This window comes from Sebastes umbrosus, chromosome 12 (genome assembly GCF_015220745.1).
Source record: "Sebastes umbrosus isolate fSebUmb1 chromosome 12, fSebUmb1.pri, whole genome shotgun sequence".
NCBI classification, from domain to species: Eukaryota; Metazoa; Chordata; class Actinopteri; order Perciformes; family Sebastidae; genus Sebastes; species Sebastes umbrosus.
In genome coordinates, this window is record NC_051280.1 from 3,750,303 (window position 1) to 3,773,594 (window position 23,292).

The window sequence follows — 23,292 nt, forward strand, 5'->3', positions numbered from 1 at the left end:
TTGAGTCTGTTTTGAAGAAGGTGTCAAGATCTAATTTGAAGACCTACATTATTTCAGCTGACATTTTTCATGCAAATTTCTAAATTGATTTGTGTTTAATCGTATTACCACCCAGTAAACCTAGAGCAGGGGTAGTATTCTATCACAGGGGCATGAACGAGGGGGATAATGAGGGCTCAGCTCATCGGTCCCTAACAGATTAATCCGGCCATGACCATGCAGTGTATGTAAATAGAAAATATGTATTTATGTTGGTGACAGTGTTTTACATGGGTTTTCTTTGAAGATACTCAAATTATTAATGTGCTTCATTAATTTAGGGTAAATAAAAAATGAAGGAAAAGAAGATAGGACAGATTAAATATATTTTTTTAAGCCTGCAGGCAGCACATACTTGGATTAAAGTGCAGAAACTTTTAGCATGTCAATGATGGAAAGGTATTTTGACACACCAATTAGTCGATTGCAGCATATAAATAAGTCTGGAAGTGGTTAAAATACAATTTTAAACTATCAATCATCAATAATGATAAAAAATAATAATAATAAAATATACCAACAAAAAATGTTTTTCCTTTGAAACAGAGATTCTTTATTCGGTTTTCAAGCTCTACACTACAGTACATGCAATTTGCAATGTCATGGCAAATATAAAAGTTGCTTAGCAACACTGAAGTTCAGTCTTAATAATTCTGTATTAATGTATGTAAATATAATGGAAAGTTTAAGATAAATGTGGGGACTGTATGCACTTTTTTCACAATAAAGTTTGTTCAGTTGCACTTTAAAAATATGTGTTTCCCATTTTTCTCTTACTTTGAATGCCAGAGTGGAACATTTAGAAGAAAAAAAAGTTACTACTATAATAATACAACTACCTCTGTGACTAACTTGGTCAAACATGATCTTACAGCGACATCTGCTGGAAAAGAGACAGCATTACAACTAAACAGAAATAATAGAAGATGAACTCCTAAGATAGTTTTAAATGAATTAACATTAACGCTGTATTTGAATTTGCAAAAAAAAGTGTGATATAAACTAGTATTAATTATGTTTTACATGTGCTGCCCTTCAAAAACTCCCCACACCAGAGTCATTGTTGGGTAATATTAGTGATGTAACATACAGCCAATCATATCTGCTCTCCATTCCAGCTTGACCAACCGAAAACAAGCATGTTAGTAGGTGGACGTTCAGCTTACGGGTGTAGAAAATTGCTCAGCGAGTACTAGTAGAGTTTCACTGCGGATGGATGGGTCTAACTCAGTATGACGTCGCTGTCAGATCTGCGATCTGCGCAGGTGTGGCGGCCATTTTTTATGTGCGCAACTGATCCCATGTGTCATCTGTAGTACACAGCATGAGAGAGGACAGCGACCTGGGATGCGCAGCCTGAATCATGTGGAGTTATTGCTCGTGGAATTGATTATTTGATTATAATAGTGTAATTGTTGATAGCCGAACATACTGGGAGTGGACATACCGGCACTGGAATCATTTTCCAAGTGACAACAAAGCCATGTTCCGGCAAACGAAGACGGTGCTTCAGAAACTCCGATATCTGAGGTGAGTTACGGTGCAGCACGTTAGCGTGAACACACCATGGAACACACCTGGCACATTGCTCATCAATTAAACGCTACTGTTGTGTGCTGTTGACTTCGTAATGTCACGACAACATTCACTGACTGTCTGTGACAGTGTGGCTGCTTTGTCGACATGTGACATCAGGTTTAAATAAACTGATGCAACAGCTGATGTCACCAAATAGGATTTCTCTAGTTAACGTTACTGTTCATAGTTTGATTTGATTTATTTATTATTTTATTTAAAAGGGACCATGTACGGTATAAAACATAAATGTTACCATTTGATGCACCGTACCAGATCATAGCTTTAAGCTATCTGCAACCATCTATGACTCTAACCACTGGCGCACTTTACACTTACTTTAAACTATACATCCTATATACACTTACCTTACACTATACATCCTATATACACTTACCTTACACTATACATCCTATATACACTTACCTTATACTACACATCCTATATACACTTACCTTACACTATACATCCTATATACACTTACCTTATACTACACATCCTATATACACTTACCTTACACTATACATCCTATATACACTTACCTTACACTATACATCCTATATACACTTACCTTATACTACACATCCTATATACACTTACCTTACACTATACATCCTATATACACTTACCTTACACTATACATCCTATATACACTTACCTTACACTATACATCCTATATACACTTACCTTACACTACACATCCTATATACACTTACTTTACACTACACATCCTATATACACTTACCTTACACTATACATCCTATATACACTTACTTTACACTACACATCCTATATACACTTACCTTACACTACACATCCTATATACACTTACCTTACACTACACATCCTATATACACTTACCTTACACTACACATCCTATATACACTTACTTTACACTACACATCCTATATACACTTACCTTACACTATACATCCTATATACACTTACCTTACACTACACATCCTATATACACTTACTTTACACTACACATCCTATATACACTTACCTTACACTATACATCCTATATACACTTACCTTACACTATACATCCTATATACACTTACCTTACACTATACATCCTATATACACTTACCTTATACTACACATCCTATATACACTTACTTTACACTATACATCCTATATACCACTTTATAGACTGCACATATGTACATATTACATTTATTTATTGCACATTCTACATTTATTTATTGATGCACTGTACACACTATGTTCACCCATTCACTCTGTATCTTTTATATCTCTATTATTGTTTTTATCATTTTTGTATACCTTTACCTCTCCTGTGTTTCACTCTGTTTGCTGATGTTGCTGCTTTGACACCTGACTTTTATTTTATTTGTCTTGAACATGTTTTTATTGTGTTTCTTTAAAATGAGTTATATGTATTGTTATATGTTATGTTTTTGTTGTGTGTGGACCCCAGGAAGAGTAGCTGCTACCCTGGTGGCAGCTACCAGGGATCCAAATAAAGAATAAGAATAAGAAAACTTCTACTCCACTACACCTCAGAGGAAAATATTGTAATTTTAGCTTCAATACATTTGACAATATTAGTTTCTAGCAACTTTGCAGATTCAGATTCTTAATACAAAATATAAATCAACTAATAAACTATGATGTATTGTTAAGTAGTATATCATTATGAAGTATATAAAGTAGTTAAAATGAGCTCCACTGTTACCAGCTGCAACATTAAAGTGATGAACACATTAATGCATCAATAATTATAAAACAATGGTATAATATATATTGTTCTGAAATGGAACATTCTGCATAATGACTACTTTTACTTTTGGTACTTTAAGTATGTTTTGATGCTACTACTTTTGTACTTCTACTTAAGTTACATTTTGAATGCAGGACTTTTAAATGCATGCACACTCTGACAAGTCAATATCTGCAATGAAAGATGAAACAATAATACCCACACACAAGTCATGCTCATTCCAAATTCTTCTTTTCTGCCCTTACACCAGTTACCTCTTTTCATCTTTAAACTGAAGGTCCACATGGTAGTTGTGTGGCTGCAGTATGTTTTTGGACAGATACATTTTGGAATAGAGGAAACTTCTAATTAAAGCTTCAGCAGCATCATTATTATTGTCCTGCTGTGGGCATGTGTCAGCCAATACACCAGATACTCAACACAACGCTGTAAAATATCCTGATATGAGATCTGCATTTGTTTGTGCAAAGATGGGCGAGTTATTTTTTGTACTATTAATTATTTTCCTCTCCCAGTTTGAATGGACAGCAGCATACATGGAAGCTGAAGAGCACTTCAGCAAAAGAGAGGGCCTGTCAGTACCAACCAGGACAGAAAATCAATGGCTTTACAGTCAGAGAGGTAAACTGTGCGTGACTCAAAGTAGCATAATTTATGACCTATGGAGTAATGTTGTATGAACACTGTGGAGGTCAAAATGCATGTGTGGAACAATACTTTGCAAGTACATCAGATATTTTCTGGTTGAATTTTAAAAGGACGTACTGTGAATCTTGTACCACCAGTTGTTACAAGGTTTGATTCAGTGGCTGCGACAAGACCTTGACCCTTAATGAAAGTGTCTACTGCTATCAAACAAATGGTCATTTCAGCTGCTAACTCTGTGTTTCCCAGGTTGTAGAGGTCCCTGACTTGTTTCTCACAGCAGTGAAGTTGACCCATGATAAAACTGGAGCTCAGTACCTCCATGCAGCCAGAGATGATTCCAATAACCTCTTCAGGTTGGTTGAAATGTGTTTCAGCAGTATTTATTAGGGCTGTCAATCGATTAAAATATTTAATCGCGATTAATCGCATGATTGTCCATAGTTAATCAGGATTAATTGCAAATTAATCAAGATTAATTGCAAATTAATCGCACATTTTTATCTGTTCAAAATGAACCTTAAAAGGAGATTTGTGAAGTATTTAATACTCATGTCAACATGGGAGTGGGCCAGTATACTTGCTTTATGCAAATGTATGTATATATGTATTATTGGAAATGAATTAACAACACAAAACAATGACAGATATTGTCCAGAAACCCTCACAGGTACTGCATTTAGTATAAAACAATATGCTCAAATCATAACATGGCAAACTGCAGCCCAACAGGCAACAACAGCTGTCAGTGTGCTGACTTGACTACGACTTGCCCCAAACTGCATGTGATTATCATAAAGTGGGCATGTCTGTAAAGGGGAGACTCGTGGGTACCCATAGAACCCATTTACATTCACATATCTTGAGGTCAGAGGTCAAGGGACCCCTTTGAAAATAGCCATGGCAGTTTTTCCTCACCGAAATTTAGCGTAAATTTGGAGCGTTATTTAACCTCCTTCGCGACAAATTAGGTGGTACCAATGGATTCCTTAGGTTTTGTAGTAGTAGTAGTCATATGATGCCAGTATCTTAACTCTAGCTTTAAAACCGAGCCGATGTTAATGCATTAAAGAAATCAGTGGCCTAAAACAAATTTGCGTCAACGCGTTAATTTTGACAGCCCTAGTATTTATATTCTTGTTTGACAACAGATTTTTAACTTTCTCTCTGCAGTCAAACTTTACCTTGTACAAAAAAGAAAATAAATCCAATGCCTCTTGTTCTTGTTTCAGTGTCCAGCTCAGAACGACCCCCATGGACAACACAGGGGTCCCACACATCCTGGAACACACGGTGCTGTGTGGATCTCAGAAGTACCCCTGCAGAGACCCTTTCTTCAAGATGCTCAACAGGTCCCTGTCCACCTTCATGAACGCTTTCACAGGTACAGAACAATCATTTGGTCCTAAATGTACAGAGTGACCTCTGAGTCTGTGAGCAAAGCAGCTGGGAAAAGTGTGCTTACATCCAAATAAATATCCTGGATAGAAAACGAATGAGTGACTGAGGATCTAGCCAGGTTTAATGCACGTACATGGAAATAATCTAGGGTTTGTGGTTTACCAGAGGTTTCATTAGTCCCACATTATTGCGATGGACTTGCTCTGTTTGACCGTCCAGCAGTTAAGATTGTATAGTGTTTGCAGGTCAAAATATATGGATTCACTTTTGTTCTTATTTTATACATATAGTTTTTATAATATTAATTTAAATCCCCCCCCCGACCCACCACATTTTTAATTAATTAATTATATTAATTTCATTTTATTCAAATTTTTTCTTTCATTTTATTCTTATCTTTTTCTGTCCATATTAAAGAGTTTACTGCTTGTTTTTTTTTATTCATTATTTGATTCTACAGTATATAAAGCATCTTTGAGAGCTTTTGAAATTGCTATATAAATCTGTATTTGTTATTATATAGTATATCTGAACATGTATTATAGTGTTTTAAGTATTGGAAATGAGAGAGAGTTTACATGCACCAATACTTCATTAATTAAAACGCTACTGTCATTATATTACTAGTCAGCTTCTAAAGAAAAGAAAAGAAAAGAAAAGAAAAGGAGTTCCACATGATGGTTGGCCATTTCTTAAGGGGAGACACTACATTGTGAATAGGGTAAAACATTTGAACTATCCCCATAAAACGTCCCCAGTTGATTGCTTATATTAAGACAATTATTTTTTGTAATACAAGTTTTCTGAAATTCAGTGTTTAAATATGCAAATGAGGCCTTATCTAATGCTAACTTTTGGTGAATTTAGGAGAAATCTACAGACACAAATAGACAAAGTAGTAAAATAAACACCTAAATGTGTATTTAGGATGTTTTCTTTCCACTAGTCTGAAAGAAGACATGTTATGGAAGCAAAAAGCCCCAAATTTCAAAATTGATCAGTGAATAAAAAGCAACTATGTATTTGCCTGTGGCGTCTCACCTGGCTGATGAGCTCTTTGCATGGGTTGATGTTTGTTTGTTTGCTTCCTCATGAACAGCCAGTGACTACACCATGTATCCATTCTCAACCCAAAATGGGAAGGACTTCCAGAATCTTCTGTCGGTCTATCTGGATGCAGTTTTCTTCCCTTGTTTACGAGAACAGGATTTCTGGTGAGATTGACTATTTCTGCACAGTTATACATGTTACAATGCTAGAATTGCTCAATTTTACTTTATAAAGTACGTGACGGCATTAAAACAAAACAGTAGCCAAAATTAACTTTTAAACACTTGGTTGTGATTGTGTGAGTCTTTAACAGTCAGTTACTCACTGTATTGTCCATCAGTGGGCTAAAACAGACCAATAATTAGCAAATATCCCTATCATTACCATGTTTTAACTCTGTATGTCTTGATCTTCCAGGCAGGAGGGCTGGAGGCTGGAGAATGAAAACCCCACAGATCTCAACTCCCCTCTGGTGTTTAAAGGAGTGGTGTTCAATGAAATGAAGGGGGCTTTTGTAAGTCAACACTTCATCCAATCACTGTCATTAACATGTCATATGCATAGCAATCATCTGTTCTATACAGTGCTTTTTTTTTACACACACACCCACAGGCCATTTTGGTGCTTTTACGGTATAAACTCCCCAACAGTTTAAACATTTAATGCACAAATAAGTTATTCCTACTTTCCTAACTATAAAGCAAAGAATCTCTGTCCGTCTGTCTTTCTGTGTGTCCTTCGCATAACTTGAGAACCGTTCATCCAATCTATTTCACACTTGGCGGGTGTATTGCCTTTGGTGCAGTTGCACTTTCCTTGAACAAAGTGTCCTGTAATCCAAGACAAAAACACAGCAAGGCTACACAAAGAAAACAAGGACAGATACAACGTTGAGAGATGAAGTTCGACTGAAACAAATGGTGGGAGAGGGGATTTAGATTAAACCAACAAACTAATGTGGTTGGAAGAATGAAAACAAAAAGAACAATTTGAAATTTACCATATCAGCAGTGTCAGAATCTGAAATAATCATTTGTGTGTGTTTGTATGTTTGTGTATTCTCGCAGTCAGAAAACGAGCGTGTGTACGCCCAGCACCTCCAGAACAAGCTGTATCCAGACCACACCTACTCTGTGGTGTCAGGAGGAGAGCCTCTAGCCATCCCCGACCTCACCTGGGAGCAACTCAAACAGTTCCATGCCACACATTACCACCCCAGCAACGCCAGGTAGAGGGACACACACTTACACAGCCTAGAAAAGAACGGGAACATGTGTTGTTCAGTTTTATTTGTACTCGTTCATTCTGGTATTTTTTTTTTTATATTTTCCTAGTTGAAATTCACATTGAGGTTTACAGCATTAACCCGTGTCATAGTGTCAAACATTTGAAACAGACTGTCAAAAGGAAAAAAAAGAGTTCTCATCATTCTTAAAAAGAAACTCCCATGTTTCTGTGACAGGACAGCAACCATACAGCTTTTAAAATGTTACATATATGTTTTAACACGTTCCCTAAAAGAAACTTTAATAATACAAACACACATACACCCTCTATACGTTCTTCAGGTTCTTCACCTACGGAGATTTGCCGTTGGAGCAGCATCTGAAGCAGATTGAAGAGGAAGCTCTGTCCAAGTTTGAACGCATCAACCCGAACACCGAGGTCCCCTCCCAGCCACACTGGGGCAGCCCTGTGAGTTCATAATTCAGAAATATTACTATAACATCTAAGAGTGAAAGGGTATTTGAGATGACAAAACAAACAATCCACTACAGTCAAACTCAAAGGATTCCTGCTGCTTCTGTTAAAGAAAATCCAATTTGATCTGTATTAACAACATAGGCTGAGTAAAATAACGTGCTTTCATCATTTTATCCAAGGTATCCAAGGTTACGCTCCTGTTGCGCCTGCCGTTACTAAGCAACCAAAACCTGTACGATGATGATGAAGTTGCGGTAATTTAGCAGTAAAAGCTTCACTGACTAAACAAAGTCAGAACAAAGATAAATGGATTTGCAGCACCATGAATCCCTCACAGTAGCTGATTGGTTAATTATTGTCACATGACTTCTGCTGTGTTTGCTGCATTCGAAAAAGTTGGTAAAAAAAAATAAAAACGAACAAAAAATAGGCGTGTTGCCATATACAGTATGTGCACCACGACGACGTTGCTCTCGCTTTTGAGCACGCCTTCCGCGCATCTACATAGACAACAAAAGGTTGTCTACAGTCTCACTGAAAATACAAAACAAATAAAGACACAAGTCACGTCTTGCATTTCATTCTTTTGGAAAATGGTTTCCAGTACTATCTAAGTATTGTGTTGATTTCAGTTTGAATTATTTAATCTCATCATGTATTTAATTATCACTTGCATGCATGGTTCCATTGTTTTTTTTTTAGAAACAGAAATGCATGGAATAGCCAGTGTGGCCTCACTGTGAATCTCATTGGTTTCCCAGAGAGAAGACCATGTGACCTGCAGCCCTGATGCGATGGCTCCAGATCCAGCCAGGCAGGACACGCTGTGTGTGAGCTACCTGCTGGGAGAGTAAGATCACATCACTACTCTCTATTTCCTGCTGTGTTTCACGGAGACATTTGTACTTACTTACTTAAAGGGACTATTTGTAAGATTCAGAAATGCTGCTTAACAGCGACACCTGTGGCCGTGAAATCAACGAAAGTCAGCGTCGAGCTCGCGCTTGCTCGCTCTACATAGACATGAACGAGCATCGCTCAAAACAGTGAGGCGGCAGACGTCAGCTAAAAGCACAATATCACTCTATATTTCAGCTGCTTGGCAGTAATGTTAGCTGACCAGACGAAGGTCTCTCCATGAATCAATGCTGATCCTAGTGTTGGCTTTTCCTGCTCAGCGCAGGCTTCAGAAGCGGGGCTCCTCAACGAGTTACGTTATCGCCTCCCGACCGCAGCCGGCAGCTGAAGACACTGGCACCCGGTCGGTTATGAGACGATAACGTAACTCGTTGAGGAGCCCCGTCACTTCACAAGACACGGAAAACCTCTGTTGGTCTGGAGGAGCTGCAGCATTTATTTCTGCACAAACGTCCACTGTGCATTCACTAGATATTCTCAGAGATAAACTAACTCTTCTGCAGTGTGGAGTGAGCGCGCATGCACGTCTAGAGGTGGAGCGAGACAGCGAGGACGCGCGTGCTGTCTGAGTGAAGGAGAGCAGGCAGCGGAGACGAGGCTCCGGCCACACGCGAGCGCGCATTTGCGAACGCGCATGTGTGCCGACCCGCTACATTTATACGCTTAAAAAGTTACAAATAGTCCCTTTAAATAGGATGGCATTTATGAGATTCTGAAGCCACAGATACGCATCCTCTGTTTCTCCTGATCTTCTTGTTGACCCTTGTTTACAGTGGTTTATATAGTCATGTTGACAGCTTTTGTTTCTTCCTCAGTACAAAAAGACATCATACAGCATGTCTCTTTAAAAAGTGAAGCTTTGGAGTCTGCCCTGTTATTCAGTAACATCTGATCTCCTGTTCTTGTTCCTCTGTTGCAGCATCACTGACACGTTTGAAGGCTTTACTCTCAGCCTGCTGTCATCTCTAATGATCTCTGGACCAAACTCTCCCTTCTACAAGGCTCTCATTGAACCCAAGATAGGAACCGACTTCTCTTCTGTCGTAGGGTGTGTATATGGGCTTTAACAACAGCAAATCTACATTTTACTAAGATGGGATCAGTTACAGTTTGATTTTACTGGTTCGATTGGGAAGCCAACTACTGCATCCCCTCTTGTCCAGCTCATCTGTGGGATAAAACAAATCATCTTCAGTATTTGACCACGTGTCTTTGACGCAGTGCCATTAAGTGTCCATGACATTCATGTACTTGTTGAGAGCGTGTTGAAATGTCCTGTTGTTCAGGTATGACGGCAGCACCAAAGAGGCTTCGTTCAGCATTGGACTGCAGGGAATGGCTGAGGAGGACACGGAGAGGGTGAAACAAATCATCAGTCAAACCATCGATGACATCATCAAGTAAGTACCACAGTCATATTTGGTACTGTGGTTTATGATTTCATGGCTTGATATTAAATGTGCACTGATTCAAGTTAAGAGTACAACTCAAAGTTGATGACAGTATCATTTATTTTACAAAGTTGCTCCTAAAGTTGTTTTAATAAAGCCATGAATGTTTGATAGAACAGCCATAGTTTTATAAAGGTGGAAGCTCCTCATCTTTCATCTCATCTCTGTTCAATGACTATCATAAATTGGTATATTTTGGGGGTTAACTATGTAGAAAGAGTCAACTTTTTACATATAGCACTTTTCAAATGGTTTTGAAATGGTAGTTACAAAGTGTTTAACAGGAAAAGGGGAAAAGAGAAAATAGTATGTTGGTAAATGAGCCAGTAGGAAGAGACAGAACAGATTTCCACAGTATGTACTGTGAGAGCAACTTGAGTCACTTCTCTTGTCGTCGTTCACAGGGAAGGCTTTGAGGAGGAAAGAATTGAGGCTCTCCTCCATAAGATTGAGATCCAGATGAAACACCAGTCCACAAACTTCGGCCTGTCTCTGGCCTCGGTGAGTTCACTGCTGTGTATCTGTAACCTTCATTTTGTTTCCACAAAATAAACACTACATGTACAGTGGAAACCGCTTACAGTGATCACGTCTGTCTATGTCGAATTGATCACTAAGCTGATGATTATTATAACAAATTGTATTTATTTCTCATGCAGATTACCATCTAATTAACATTTGTATTTTTATTATTTATTACTTGCTATTTACCAAGGGCCCCATGTGGGAGGCATGTTAGCAACACTAGGGATGTTGGTTTGTCTGCATTAAATCTCATGCTTCTATTTGTTCCCCCTGTTTTTCTGTATATTTATATACAAATCAAGAATGTAAACATCCATGGTTATTGTCCTGGGAGACTATCTTGTGACCTAAGCAATTTATTTGCTGATTTCCTCCTGTTGGATATTTTACTATAATTCTAGAAACCTTCCTCTTTGTCCAAAATCCATGATCACAAAAAGAGTACGATGTTTAACAGTTAAACATTTACATCAATATTTAAAATGAATTCTATATGTGCATTAGTAGACAACTTGTCTGTATTATTAAGTATAAGTCATGCTATGAAATCCCTCTCTGAAATAAGAGGAAGAAAGAGTAAAACAAGATACTTGACTGCTTTAGCTGTTTGAGGAAATCTTCTTTTTTTCAGAGCTGCTGTTTTTACATGTTGGTTTCCTCACTCTTGTCATTTTGTTTGTGTGTTTCTAGTACATAGCATCATCGTGGAACCATGACGGCGACCCGGTGGAGCTGCTGCAGCTCAGTGACAGCGTTGCAGAGTTCAGACAAGCCCTGAAGGAAAACCCTCGCTTCCTGCAGGACAAAGTTCAGCACTACTTCAAGGTGAATAAAAAAAGATTTTTTGTGTGTCCCCGGTATACAGTAGTTGTAAGTTGATTGCAGAAGAAAAAAAGGGGGCAACGTGCAGCAGTCTGGATTCATATCCTAACTGACTCCCAGTGGTTGGGAGTAAGAGAGAGAGGGGGTTGTGATTTCGTAATTGAAAGTGTGAATTTGAGGGTAAAAATCAAGGACTTGAAAGTGTTTGAAAATAGAAATAAATAGACATGGGTCATTGAAAGTGCTTGATTATCAATATTATTATTTTTACACAACATTAGTAAATAAATACATATGTCATGTTCCACCTTCTTTGAAAATACGCAACGGTCACGTGCATGAGTGATTGAAGTCAAATGATGCAGGTTAAACAGCGGCGAGAAAGCCAGCGTTAAGCGAACCTCCAGCTATACCTGGAAAATGTAAACTCCAGAACTTGTGGCTCACCAAAGACATTTACAAAAACTGGCTTGTTAAAGATCAGTGGGCCATCCATATAATTAACCTTGATCCCTGTCTCAAACTGTGCCGTGTTGGATCCTTGAATCTGAGGAAATCTGGCCTGAAAAGTCTTTGAATGTAAAGTTTAAGAAGGTGTGGGAACTCTGCTTTTTTTAACAAAAAAGTTCTTAATCTGTTAACAAAAAAATATAAAAGTCTACTATTGCAAGGATATATTATTGTTTGGCAAATGAAAAGAACACCTACAGGCTGTAACTTTAATTAAATGGAAATCTTTTCTCTATGATGAAATACACTTTAACTGTAATTTCCAGGTGACATCCCCAGCATCCTTTTCAGGAAGAGGTCCGCCCTGGTGCTGGTTGGGTTTTAAGTCTCTTTTCTGGCATCAGCACAGATACTGGCTGTCACCAGTGGCTTTACCTCAAGTCCTCTAGTTGAATTTTAGGATTTAATGCTAATTTGTGTTTTTCTGTCCTTCAAACCCCCCAACCCCCCCATCCACCGTCACCCTGCAGGAAAACACACACAGGCTGACCCTGTCCATGAGCCCAGATGAGGCCTACTTGGAGAAGCAGGCCAAGGCCGAGGAGGACAAGCTCCAGAAAAAGATCCAGGCTCTGTCTGACGGAGACAGAAAAGACATCTATGAGAAAGGTAAGAATGAGGGCTGTCAGAGTTAATGCAATAATAATAATGCGTTAACAAGCAGTTGCCTGTTGGGCTGCAGTTTGCCATGTTATGATTTGAGCATATTGTTTTATGCTAAATGCAGTACCTGTGAGGGTTTCTGGACAATATTTGTCATTGTTTTGTGTTGTTAATTGATTTACAATAATAAATATATACATACATTTGCATAAAGCAGCATATTTGCCCACTCCCATGTTGATAAGAATATTAAATACTTGACAAATCTCTCTTTTAAGGTACATTTTGAACAGATAAAATATATTGACATATTGTTATAATAAGTCACTGCTCTATGTATGCAGTTGAATCTCTTTTCCTTTGCAAGAAGGTCAGTTCACAAAGTCTTAATCAATGTTCTTTTGTATTTTTACCTGTGTGATTTTCTTTTTATACATATTTAATTAGCGTTGTTGGAGGCAGCTTGAGACTTGATAGAAGAGTCTCATTGACAACTGCTTCTGTAATTGTTGTGTACATGATAACAAGTAACATGAATCTTGAAACAATGTCAGAAATCAACACCAAGACTTTCACCGATCATAGATTTCTGATGAGTACCCTGCGAACACGTGACTAAACTAGGATGTAATGGAAGGCACTTCTGATTCAAGGGGTCTACTCCATATCACAGTGGTGTGTTTTTTCTTCCTGGAAAGGTCTGGAGCTGCTGGCTGCTCAGAGTAAAACTCAGGATGCCTCCTGTTTGCCTGCACTCAAAGTGTCTGACATTGAGCCCACAATACCCATCACTCCTGTTCAAATCAGCACTGCAGGTACAGCACAGCGTCCTCGACATTACAGTCATATCACATGTGCATTTTCGTCATCATCACCCGAGTTAAGAGTGTTCAGTGAAACTCTTAACGGACATTCCTCTCCTAATCTCCACAGGAGGTGTACCAGTTCAGTACTGTGAGCAGCCCACCAACGGCTTGGTTTACTTCAGAGCCATGTGCAGTCTCAACACCCTGCCGGAGGACCTCAGGCTTTATGTCCCGCTCTTCTGCAGTGTCATTACCAGGTGAGTTAATCTGCCTGTCAGTAAGACCACAACAACATCTGGAATAGACGAAGTTTAGAAGTCGTAACTTTTTTGTCGTCTATTTTGTTTCTCTGATTGTGTTCATGTTTCATACAGTACATGTACACTGACTGTACAAAAACACTTCAGAGGTAGCTTTTATGAAGCACAACGCTGAAATTAATCCAGTTCAACTTGGTTCTTCCTTTTTCATTTCTTTTAATAAACCTATACTGATCACAAGTGGAGGAGAAACAGTGGATCAGTGGCGGAGTTTGAGGATCCGAGAGCAGTGACGTGTGGATTTTTTTGAAAAAGGCTGCACCTCAATAGCAGGATTTTAGAAATGTTTTGTACAGTCTGTGTATAGTAATTAACATGTGAGATTGAGACAGATGGACTGTTTCTTTTGTATGTATTTAGTGTGCTTTCACAAACCAACGTTTGGTCTGTTTTAATCTAACTCTGTTGTGGTTCAACTCCTGGTGCGGTTTGTTTTGCCAGTTGTGAACGCAGTAATCGTAGTCTGGTGCGGACCGAAACAATCGGTCCGAAACCACTTGGGAGAGGTGGTCTCGGACCGTTTCCTAGTGAACCCTAGTGCAGTTTGATTGAATTGAGAATATGATCTAACCCAACTGCAGGAAGTGAAGCAAAACACAGGCTGCCTGTGCGGGCATTTGTTGAGATGGACACAGGTAAACGACTGGTTAACATGAGTGGGAGAGGACGGACCTGGACTCCTGCAGAAGTCTGATGTTTGCTTGACATCCGGGCCGAAGAGAACATACAGAATATGACAAATAAAGTGAGGTTTATAAAGTCATTGGAGATAAACTGGAGGAGAAGGGATTGGAGACAGTAGGTCAGTGCGGAGTCAAAGTGGAAAAACTTTGACAGCAATATTTCAAAGTCTGTGATTCCCTGCATAGAAGTGGCAGCTCTCGAGACGAAAAGGATACATTCGCTCCTTCGTACACGACCCACAGCGAATTATTGTTTTCATTTTGTCTGCTTTACTAACCAAAAGTATCCCTTTTACTCTGATTCGGACTAGCTAGCCAAACAGACTATGGCTTGTGAAAGCGCCCTTAAACTGTACATGTTTTATAATAGAGCTGTGCCGAATACCATTTTTTTGGGCTTCAAAGCTTTGGTGATAAATATTTGAAGGTATTGGAAGCTTTGTGGAGCAGCGCAGAAAGCCAATATATATTCTTCCATCTGTCTCCATTTCCCCCGTTTCAGTGCCTGAGGCAGTGCCGCTGCCGTACTACTGTACACACACACACCTCTACAGACAACAAACGGCGATAATCCATCTGAGAATAACTACTAATAATTATAATGTTGAGGAATTATTCCTTATTTCATGGACTATTTTGGGATTTATACTTTGTTATTGCATACTTGATTCTATGATACTTGATACTCGATTACCATGGCAATGGTCGAATCTTCGACGCTTCGAAGCATTCGGGGCGGCCCTATTTTATAAATCGTAAAGCACATTTTAAAGTCTGGCTGTGTTTCTGTCTGTGTAATTAGGATGGGCTGTGGAACTCTGGACTACAGGCAACAGGCCCAGCAGAAGGACCTGAGGACAGGGGGCATGTCTGTCTCCACACAGGTCACCAATGACTCCACCCAGCTGGACATGTACGAGCAGGTCAGTGCCAGCTCAGTGTACTGGTGTCAGAAACACCGCACTGAAGCCTATAAAGTAAAAAGGAAACCTACTGTGTATTTTGCAGAATCAGGTTGGTTTGATTTCCATCCTTAGTGCTCTGCGTGCTGATTACATACGATGCAAATCAGAAACTTAGAAATGTATGAACCTGGGAAGTAGTCCAGTTTGGCTCCCTGATTTCAGCCCAGTGCATGCTGGGATAAGCTCCAGCCCCTTGCCCTCTCAAAAGGAATATGTGGATGAAGAAAATGCAGTTAGTGATGTCTTGTCTCGGTTGAGGATGATTCACTGCTGCAGGTTAAAGTACGGCCTCTCAAAACACCAAACAAGGAAGAGTGTCTCTCATTGGCTCTGTGCTCTCTGTTTCAGGGTGTCCTCCTGTTCTCCTCCTGCCTGGAGAGGAACCTTCCTCACATGTTTCAGCTGTGGAGCGACATATTCAACCGGTATGTTCTCCAACAGCTAGAGGCGATATTTACACGACAATCAGCTGTGTTGATGGAGCGGAGTGAGCAGGATGCAGAGAAATTAACATTAGCAAGTGTTCTCTTCCAGCCCCCACTTTGATGATGAGGAGCGCCTCAGAGTGCTGGTGATGATGTCAGCGCAGGAGTTGGCCAATGGGATCTCCTACTCTGGTCACATGTATGCCATGACCCACGCAGGCCGACACCTGACTCCAGCAGGACACCTCCAGGAGACTTTTGGTGGGATGGAACAGGTACTATGCAGTGAATGCATGAGTAGTCATCACAGGCAAAACATCCTTATCACAGTACTGATAAAATATCACTGAACATATGACATATGATGATTTATATTCCATAACAAATACTCATCACAGAAATGATGGAATACAGAAGTCTTCACTAAGACACCACCCAGTGTATATTTCCAAAATCGTTTTCTCCTCAAGCAGAGTGTCGATGTCACCACCTCTGCAAGGAGATATATGTCTGATGTTGCATACATTTTACATTATTGTGAAATAAGAAGTATATGTTTTGGTGGTCCTCTCATTAATATTGTGATATTGGTTTAAACCATATTGTCCATCTGTAGTGATAGTGACACTGAACATCATTATTCTTACCATGGGAGACTTCATGTCTTCATGCTCTGCGTTCTTTATACATGTGTGAGAGAGTTTTTTTGTTTTTCCCTTCTCTTTGTTTGTACCTGTTGTTTCTCAGCGTCAACAATTTGTGAAACAGCTGTTTTGTGTTTTGTTTGTTTGAACCTCAGGTGAAGTTTATGAAGAGGATAGCTGAGATGTCAGACCTCAGCCACGTCATCCGGACACTACCCAGGATCAAAAAACACCTTCTCAACCCTGACAACATGAGGTGGGTTCATATTACGGTACACCTCCTTATATCATGTTTTATCATATGACCAGAATATAGCATACTGTACTCTAAATACTTAGCATACTTCTCTCTCTTCAAATTCAAATGTCTGTTCCTTCTAGGTGTGCAATCAACGCAACTCCACAGAAAATGTCTGACACCTCAGCACAGTTGGAGAGTTTTATGAAGGATGTCGCCGACAACAGAAGGACAATCAAACCTGTCAGAACGAATATTATTGAGGTATGGAATCAGCAGGCAAACTGGACCAATAAACCAGTCTGAATATTTGTCATATTGAGTTGTTGATCAAATCAAAATCTAATATTTAGTTCTGTTTTTAGAGACCACTAGACCCCCAGGATGACCGCGGACTGAGTAGGAAACTCATCTCTGTAAGTTCATTTCTGCTGATCACCATCTTTAAGTGTTACACTTAGCATTTGTTCCTCTATATATTTCTGCCTTATTGAGTTTACTATAATTACTAAGAACAGAAGTGTTTCTGGTGATGGAAGGTAATTAAAGGAGTTTAAACGTAGGGAGGAACCCCTTTCAGAAAAGCAAAACTTTGATGTGAAGAGGCACATTTTGTTCTTGCAAATAGAAGCAACAAGATTTATGAGAAATGTCCTTATTTTTAATCTATACTATTTATTAATATTACCAGCCTGGTGGTGAGAGATAATTTGTGTTATGATGGAATATATGCCATAATTGTCTACAACATATTGTATATCAAATATTACACCTTTTATAGGGGGGACCCCGAATATTTGATCTAAAGAGCCGGATTCGACTGCCAATCTCACAGTTGAATCGTCACAGTGGCAGAACAATGTGGTTATGAAACAAAGGATCATTCCATTCTGGTTATATAGGGGGGGATGAATGTCTGATTTTACATAGAATTGCTAGGTTTCTCACAATATATCATGATATTTAGCCTATTATGGTATAAATATCAGCATATTGATAATACTGTTGATAAGAAAATGTAAAATAACTCCTTAGTATACGTGAATAAATCTCCAGGCTAAGTTGCGCTGTCCAAATTTGCGGGACCAAGGAATTCGGGCCAAAAGTTGTATTTACAACCACGAGTTGGGTGTTGGGTTCATCAATTTCCTCCGCTCCGTTTCAGTACTACGGACAGCGCCGCATCTACACATGCATCCCCTACATACAACCAAGCCCCCAGGAAGTGCATACATCCATGCATACAACACACAGCGTCAATCAATGAGCAAAACAAATGTGCAGCCTAATCAGATCCAACTATGTAAATTCTTGTCGGGGACACCCCTACACCTTGAACTCTACACTGTACGCTATACTATATGTAAACACCTGTTTTTTTCACATATTCCTCCAAGACAAAGTCCTGTGCATGTATAGTAGTATGATATGGTCTTGTTCGATAAATGATGAATAACCCAATTCTGATTTAGGATTAAGCGGTGTGTGTTTTTACTCTTATACTTTTCAGGAGCTGAATTTCCAGCCATGTCAGATGAAAACTTTCTTCCAGCTGCCTTTCCCCGTCAACTTTGTCAGCGAGAGCATTCGTACGGTGGCGTTCTCCCACGAGGACTACGCCAGGTAACCACACCAATGCACAGCAAAGACCAAGCTGACTTGACACTGAATGATTATTTCTAGTAGTGCTCACTCCGTCCACATCCTCAGACTGTTTATTTTCTCTCTTCGTCAGTTTGAACATCTTGGCGAGGATGATGACGGCGAAATTTCTTCATGGAGAGATCCGGGAGAAGGGGGGAGCCTACGGGGGCGGGGCCAGGATGGGAGGAGGTCTTTTCACCTTTTACTCATACAGGTGGGCAGCGGTTCAACACACTAGTCACAGTTTTAGACAGCATTGCACTGCAACACTGTATATTACCTAATGCACGGAGGTGGAAATGCAATGAGAAATTCGTACCGTAGCATTTGCTGGTTACAGATTATTATTTCATATCTACATTGGACATTTTATATCATTTAGGGATCCTCTTCCTTTAGGAAAACTTGTAAAAGTTGGTGAACTCCTGAAAACAGTCTTCCTATTGTACGCTTCAGTGTACCAACAGTATGGAATAGTTGTACTTTCTTGGATAATCTACGTGAAAGCTATAATCCCTTACTAGCTGTGTATTAAATCCACCTCATTGGGCACTCTGGTGGCCGAGTGGTTAAGACACCGACGTCCCTGGTTCAACTCTAGCCTGGGACATTTGTTTCCATCTCTCTTACCCGTGTCATCTCTCCACTGCCAACCTAGTGACAAAAGCATAAAATGCTAAAAATACACTCTACCTCAGTTCTGAAGGGGGAGGGAGATGTTGACGGGCTGAAATAGTGTTGTAAGCTTCACGATGAGTTGGAAGTCAATGTACGGGAGAAACAAGAATTACAGCTGCAACAATTCGTCGATTGATAATCGTAGTCTTTTTTTTTTTTTAGAAAAAATACCAAAATTCTCAGATTTCAGCCTCTCAGATGTGAACATTTCTGGTTTACTTAGAGTGCTTTCACAACTGTAGTTCCGCTAATTTGGTCCGAACCAAGGGGAACAAATAATGCATCGTTGTGTTTTAGTTCTGGTCCGGCTCCTGTTCACACTGACTTTTTACAAACAAACCAGAGAAGTAAACATGAAAAATACTTCTTTAAATGTAGCAAAAATCTTTTTAAAAAATGTAGTCATTAATTAATTAATTGATAAAATGTGACATAAATTTATATTTCTGTTTAAATTGGCCTCTTTATTTATTTATCTTAATTTATTCCCTTATTTGTTTACTCTTCTGTTTAATTTTCCTTTTTATTATTTATATCATGTGTTTATTTGTATTATTTTTTATGATTATAGAGTATTAAATTCTATAATTAAAAGAAACTGCTGATTCGACAGTTTTGGTGATTGTGATCCTGCATCATCAGGGCCCACATGGGGAAATCAAATGATGATGACTGACAGACGTTTATGCACCACTTTAATGCTCCCAGGTGTCTGGTTCCAACACATAGTTCGAACGGCGATCATGCGCACGGACACGTATTACTGTGGGATAGTTGTCACACAGTTTTTACAAAGAACACAGAGTCGGATACAAGCACAGCAGTTTTAACAGCTTTTGACCTAATAATCAGGGAAAATAGCCACACCGACGTGCATGGCCTTAAATACACATCGCTTCCTGAAGAGATTTCACCATCAGCAGATGGATTTATTAATAGTTTAAGTTTTTGAAATCATGCGAAAATCACATATCTGCTATTATAAAATCCGGTGGTTGGTTTGTTTGCTTCCGCTCTCAAAACAAACCGCATCAGAGGCTGCTTGGAGGAGGACCGAGACCTACCTTTTCAAGAAAGAGGTCTTGGTTCGGTTGTTTGGTCCACACCGGGGATTGATTGACAGCTTTCACTCCGGCCCAAAGGAACCGTACTGACCTGAGTTTGTTCCAACCAAACCAAACAGGTTAGGTGTGAAAGCACCCTTAGTCTATGTTTTGTAAGATGAAACCACTCTTAGTCTATCTTTTGTAAGATAAACATCTATGTGTTTTAGACTGTTTCACAGTGTGTGTTGACCTCACGTTCATGTCTCATCTGTCTCTAAGGGACCCGAACTCAGTGCAGACCTTGTCTGCGTTTCGTAAAGGTGTGGACTGGGCAAAGTCTGGACAGTTCACCCAGCAGGACATCGATGAAGCCAAACTGTCCGTCTTCTCAGCTGTTGACGCACCCGTGGCGCCCGCAGGCAAAGGTGAGACTCACCCACTGTGCTCAATCATCTCAAAGAAAGTGAGGGTTACTTTTTCACATCAAATCTTTTGAGCATCATTAAATATTATATTCAATCATAATGATCATGGAATACATGAGTTCAGCTTTTTAGACTTCTTAAAATGAGATTTTAAACTTTAACAGTTTTGTTACTAAACTTTCAGTGTTGAGCTGTTTCTGCCCAGCAGCTCTCAGTCAAACTGCGCCAAGAGAAACTATTCAACAATAAACCTAAAGAAAATATGTCACTTTACATTTACATCATTGCATATAGAGTGTTCTTGGGTTTTTAACTGTTGGTCGGACAATTTAAAGATTTCACTTTGTTTGGTTTAAAAACTTCCCATCATAATTGTTTGATCAAGAAAATAATGGAAAGATAACTTGATCATGAACATAATAATTAGCTAGTCATGTGCCATGCCTTTTTAAATTGAAGCTGTTTTGGGTTCTGCTGCTTTAAAGCCTGACACTAGTTTGTTCACCGTGTCTTTGTGATGCAGGAATGGGTCGCTTCCTCAGTGGAGTCACAGATGAGATGATCCAGAGTCACAGAGAAAGACTCTTCGCTGTCACTCACACAAGCCTAGTGGATGTGGCCGAAAGGTAATATGTTTAGAATTGTTACGAAACAGAAATGGAGAGAAAATAAAGAAGTAACAATACTGCATGTAATATAGTTGAATTGAAGTGTAAAACAAATGTCCTTGGTCTTGTTTTCCTGCAGATACCTCAGTGCTGGTCAGAGGACGTGTGGCGTTTCTATCCTGGGCCCAGAGAACGAGACGATTAAAAAAGATCCCTCATGGATTGTTAAATAATCTGATCAGAAGCTATTTCAAAATTGAGAACAATGTTACGGTGTCAAGATGTACTATGTACTGAAAACACAAAGGCACTTCTCTTGTTAGGATTGTTTTGAAATGGTTACAAAAAGGCTGAAGCTTGCGCACAATACCGAGAGGAGGAATGTGGACTGATTAGTGTTGTAGTCATAATCTGATTCTTCAGATTATTGCTTCTCTTTTTATATACTCTGTTGTGTACATATTAATGAAAATGTGATCATGACATTACAGTATAATATTGTCAAAACAAAATCTGAGTCATCTCTTTATTTTTGATTATCTTGTGATCATGAAGAGATTTCAGTGGGGTGATTTTCTTTTCTCTGCAGTATAATAAGGATCATATGGTTCCTCTGTGGTTCAGGAAATTAACTTTGACCAGATGATTCCTGACATGGGATAATATCAGAAATGTCACCAAATTAAAAACTCATTTTCAACCCAACAGTGATGATAGTGTGTATAAATGATGTAATGTTTTAAATAACAAAAATCACCGGTGCAAACACGCCTACAAAGCTGTGTCATATTAGATTCAATGCAGTTCAACAGTCATCTCTGTTACTTAGATTCTGAAAACCACAGACTATTTTCATTCGTAGCTGTAAATTGATTTATTCTTCTTAGTATTACGTATGTTTTTTTTCCGTCATTTGTTACAAATTCTTGATATATCAAACACTCTTCTTGATTATGCCTCCATCCTGACCAACTTGAAACTGTTCATAGTGACGTCTGTGAATTGATTCTAGAAAGACATGGTGATTTTTTTTTTTAGTTCAACATTTTTGGGAACTACACCAATTCACTTTCTTGCAGAGAGTAAAACAAGATTGATACCACTTTCGTGTCTGCATGGTAAATATGATATTTCATAACCCGCAGCAGCCGGTTAGCTCAACTCTGCAAAAAGACTTGAAACACAGTTCTGTCCAAAGGTAACACAATCTGCCTCCCAGTACCTCTTCATGTCTCATTTGTTTAATCTGTACAAAAGACGAAGTTTAAAAAGGACTCATTGTGGTTATACAGGTGGTTATATGACGGACGATTTCTTGGCCAGGAGCAGTGACTTCTGTGTCCAGGCAACCAGCTGGGACTCCAGGAAGTCACTGCACTTGGCCAAGAAATAGTCTGTCACATAACCTCTCGTAAAACCACAATGTGTTGTTTTTATACAGATAGAGGTTGAGAAGGTTGGTAGGTGTACAGTAGGTGGATTTTATTACCTTTGAATAACGGCAGGTTAGCTGTTTCCCCGTTTCCAATCTTTATGCCAAGCTAAGCTAAAGACTTGCTGCTGGTTTACCATAGTCACAGCACCACAAAAACCAAAACATTGTTTTTAACATACCACTCAAGGTAAGGACATTTTTTTTGAATTGTTGATGAGCTGACCCTTTAACTGGATTTTGTAGCTTTCCACACAATAAATGTTTCATCACACTGCCAGCACATTAAGTTTATGTTTTCATACATTCTCCATTTCACTGCCAACGGCAACAGAAGGCAACACCACGACACACACGAGGCCAGCTTCATTCACTAAACCTCCTGTAG

At 39.1% G+C, this 23,292-nt stretch overlaps 1 protein-coding gene across 1 annotated transcript; it reads left to right on the plus strand.

Moving 5' to 3' along the window:
• The first annotated feature begins 1,191 nt into the window (after positions 1-1,191).
• On the plus strand, positions 1,192-21,984 carry pitrm1 (pitrilysin metallopeptidase 1). Its single transcript, XM_037786777.1, has 27 exons — positions 1,192-1,569; positions 3,877-3,982; positions 4,256-4,362; positions 5,239-5,390; positions 6,507-6,621; positions 6,875-6,971; positions 7,525-7,685; positions 8,026-8,152; positions 8,923-9,011; positions 9,999-10,127; positions 10,366-10,479; positions 10,935-11,031; positions 11,746-11,880; positions 12,858-12,996; positions 13,689-13,805; positions 13,924-14,053; positions 15,602-15,722; positions 16,113-16,189; positions 16,299-16,464; positions 16,989-17,089; positions 17,215-17,335; positions 17,437-17,487; positions 18,582-18,694; positions 18,807-18,929; positions 20,719-20,864; positions 21,388-21,490; positions 21,612-21,984. The coding sequence occupies exons 1-27, from the start codon at positions 1,523-1,525 to the stop codon at positions 21,703-21,705; spliced, it is 3,078 nt and encodes a 1,025-aa protein (XP_037642705.1). The 5' UTR covers positions 1,192-1,522; the 3' UTR covers positions 21,706-21,984.
• Positions 21,985-23,292: the final 1,308 nt, after the last annotated feature.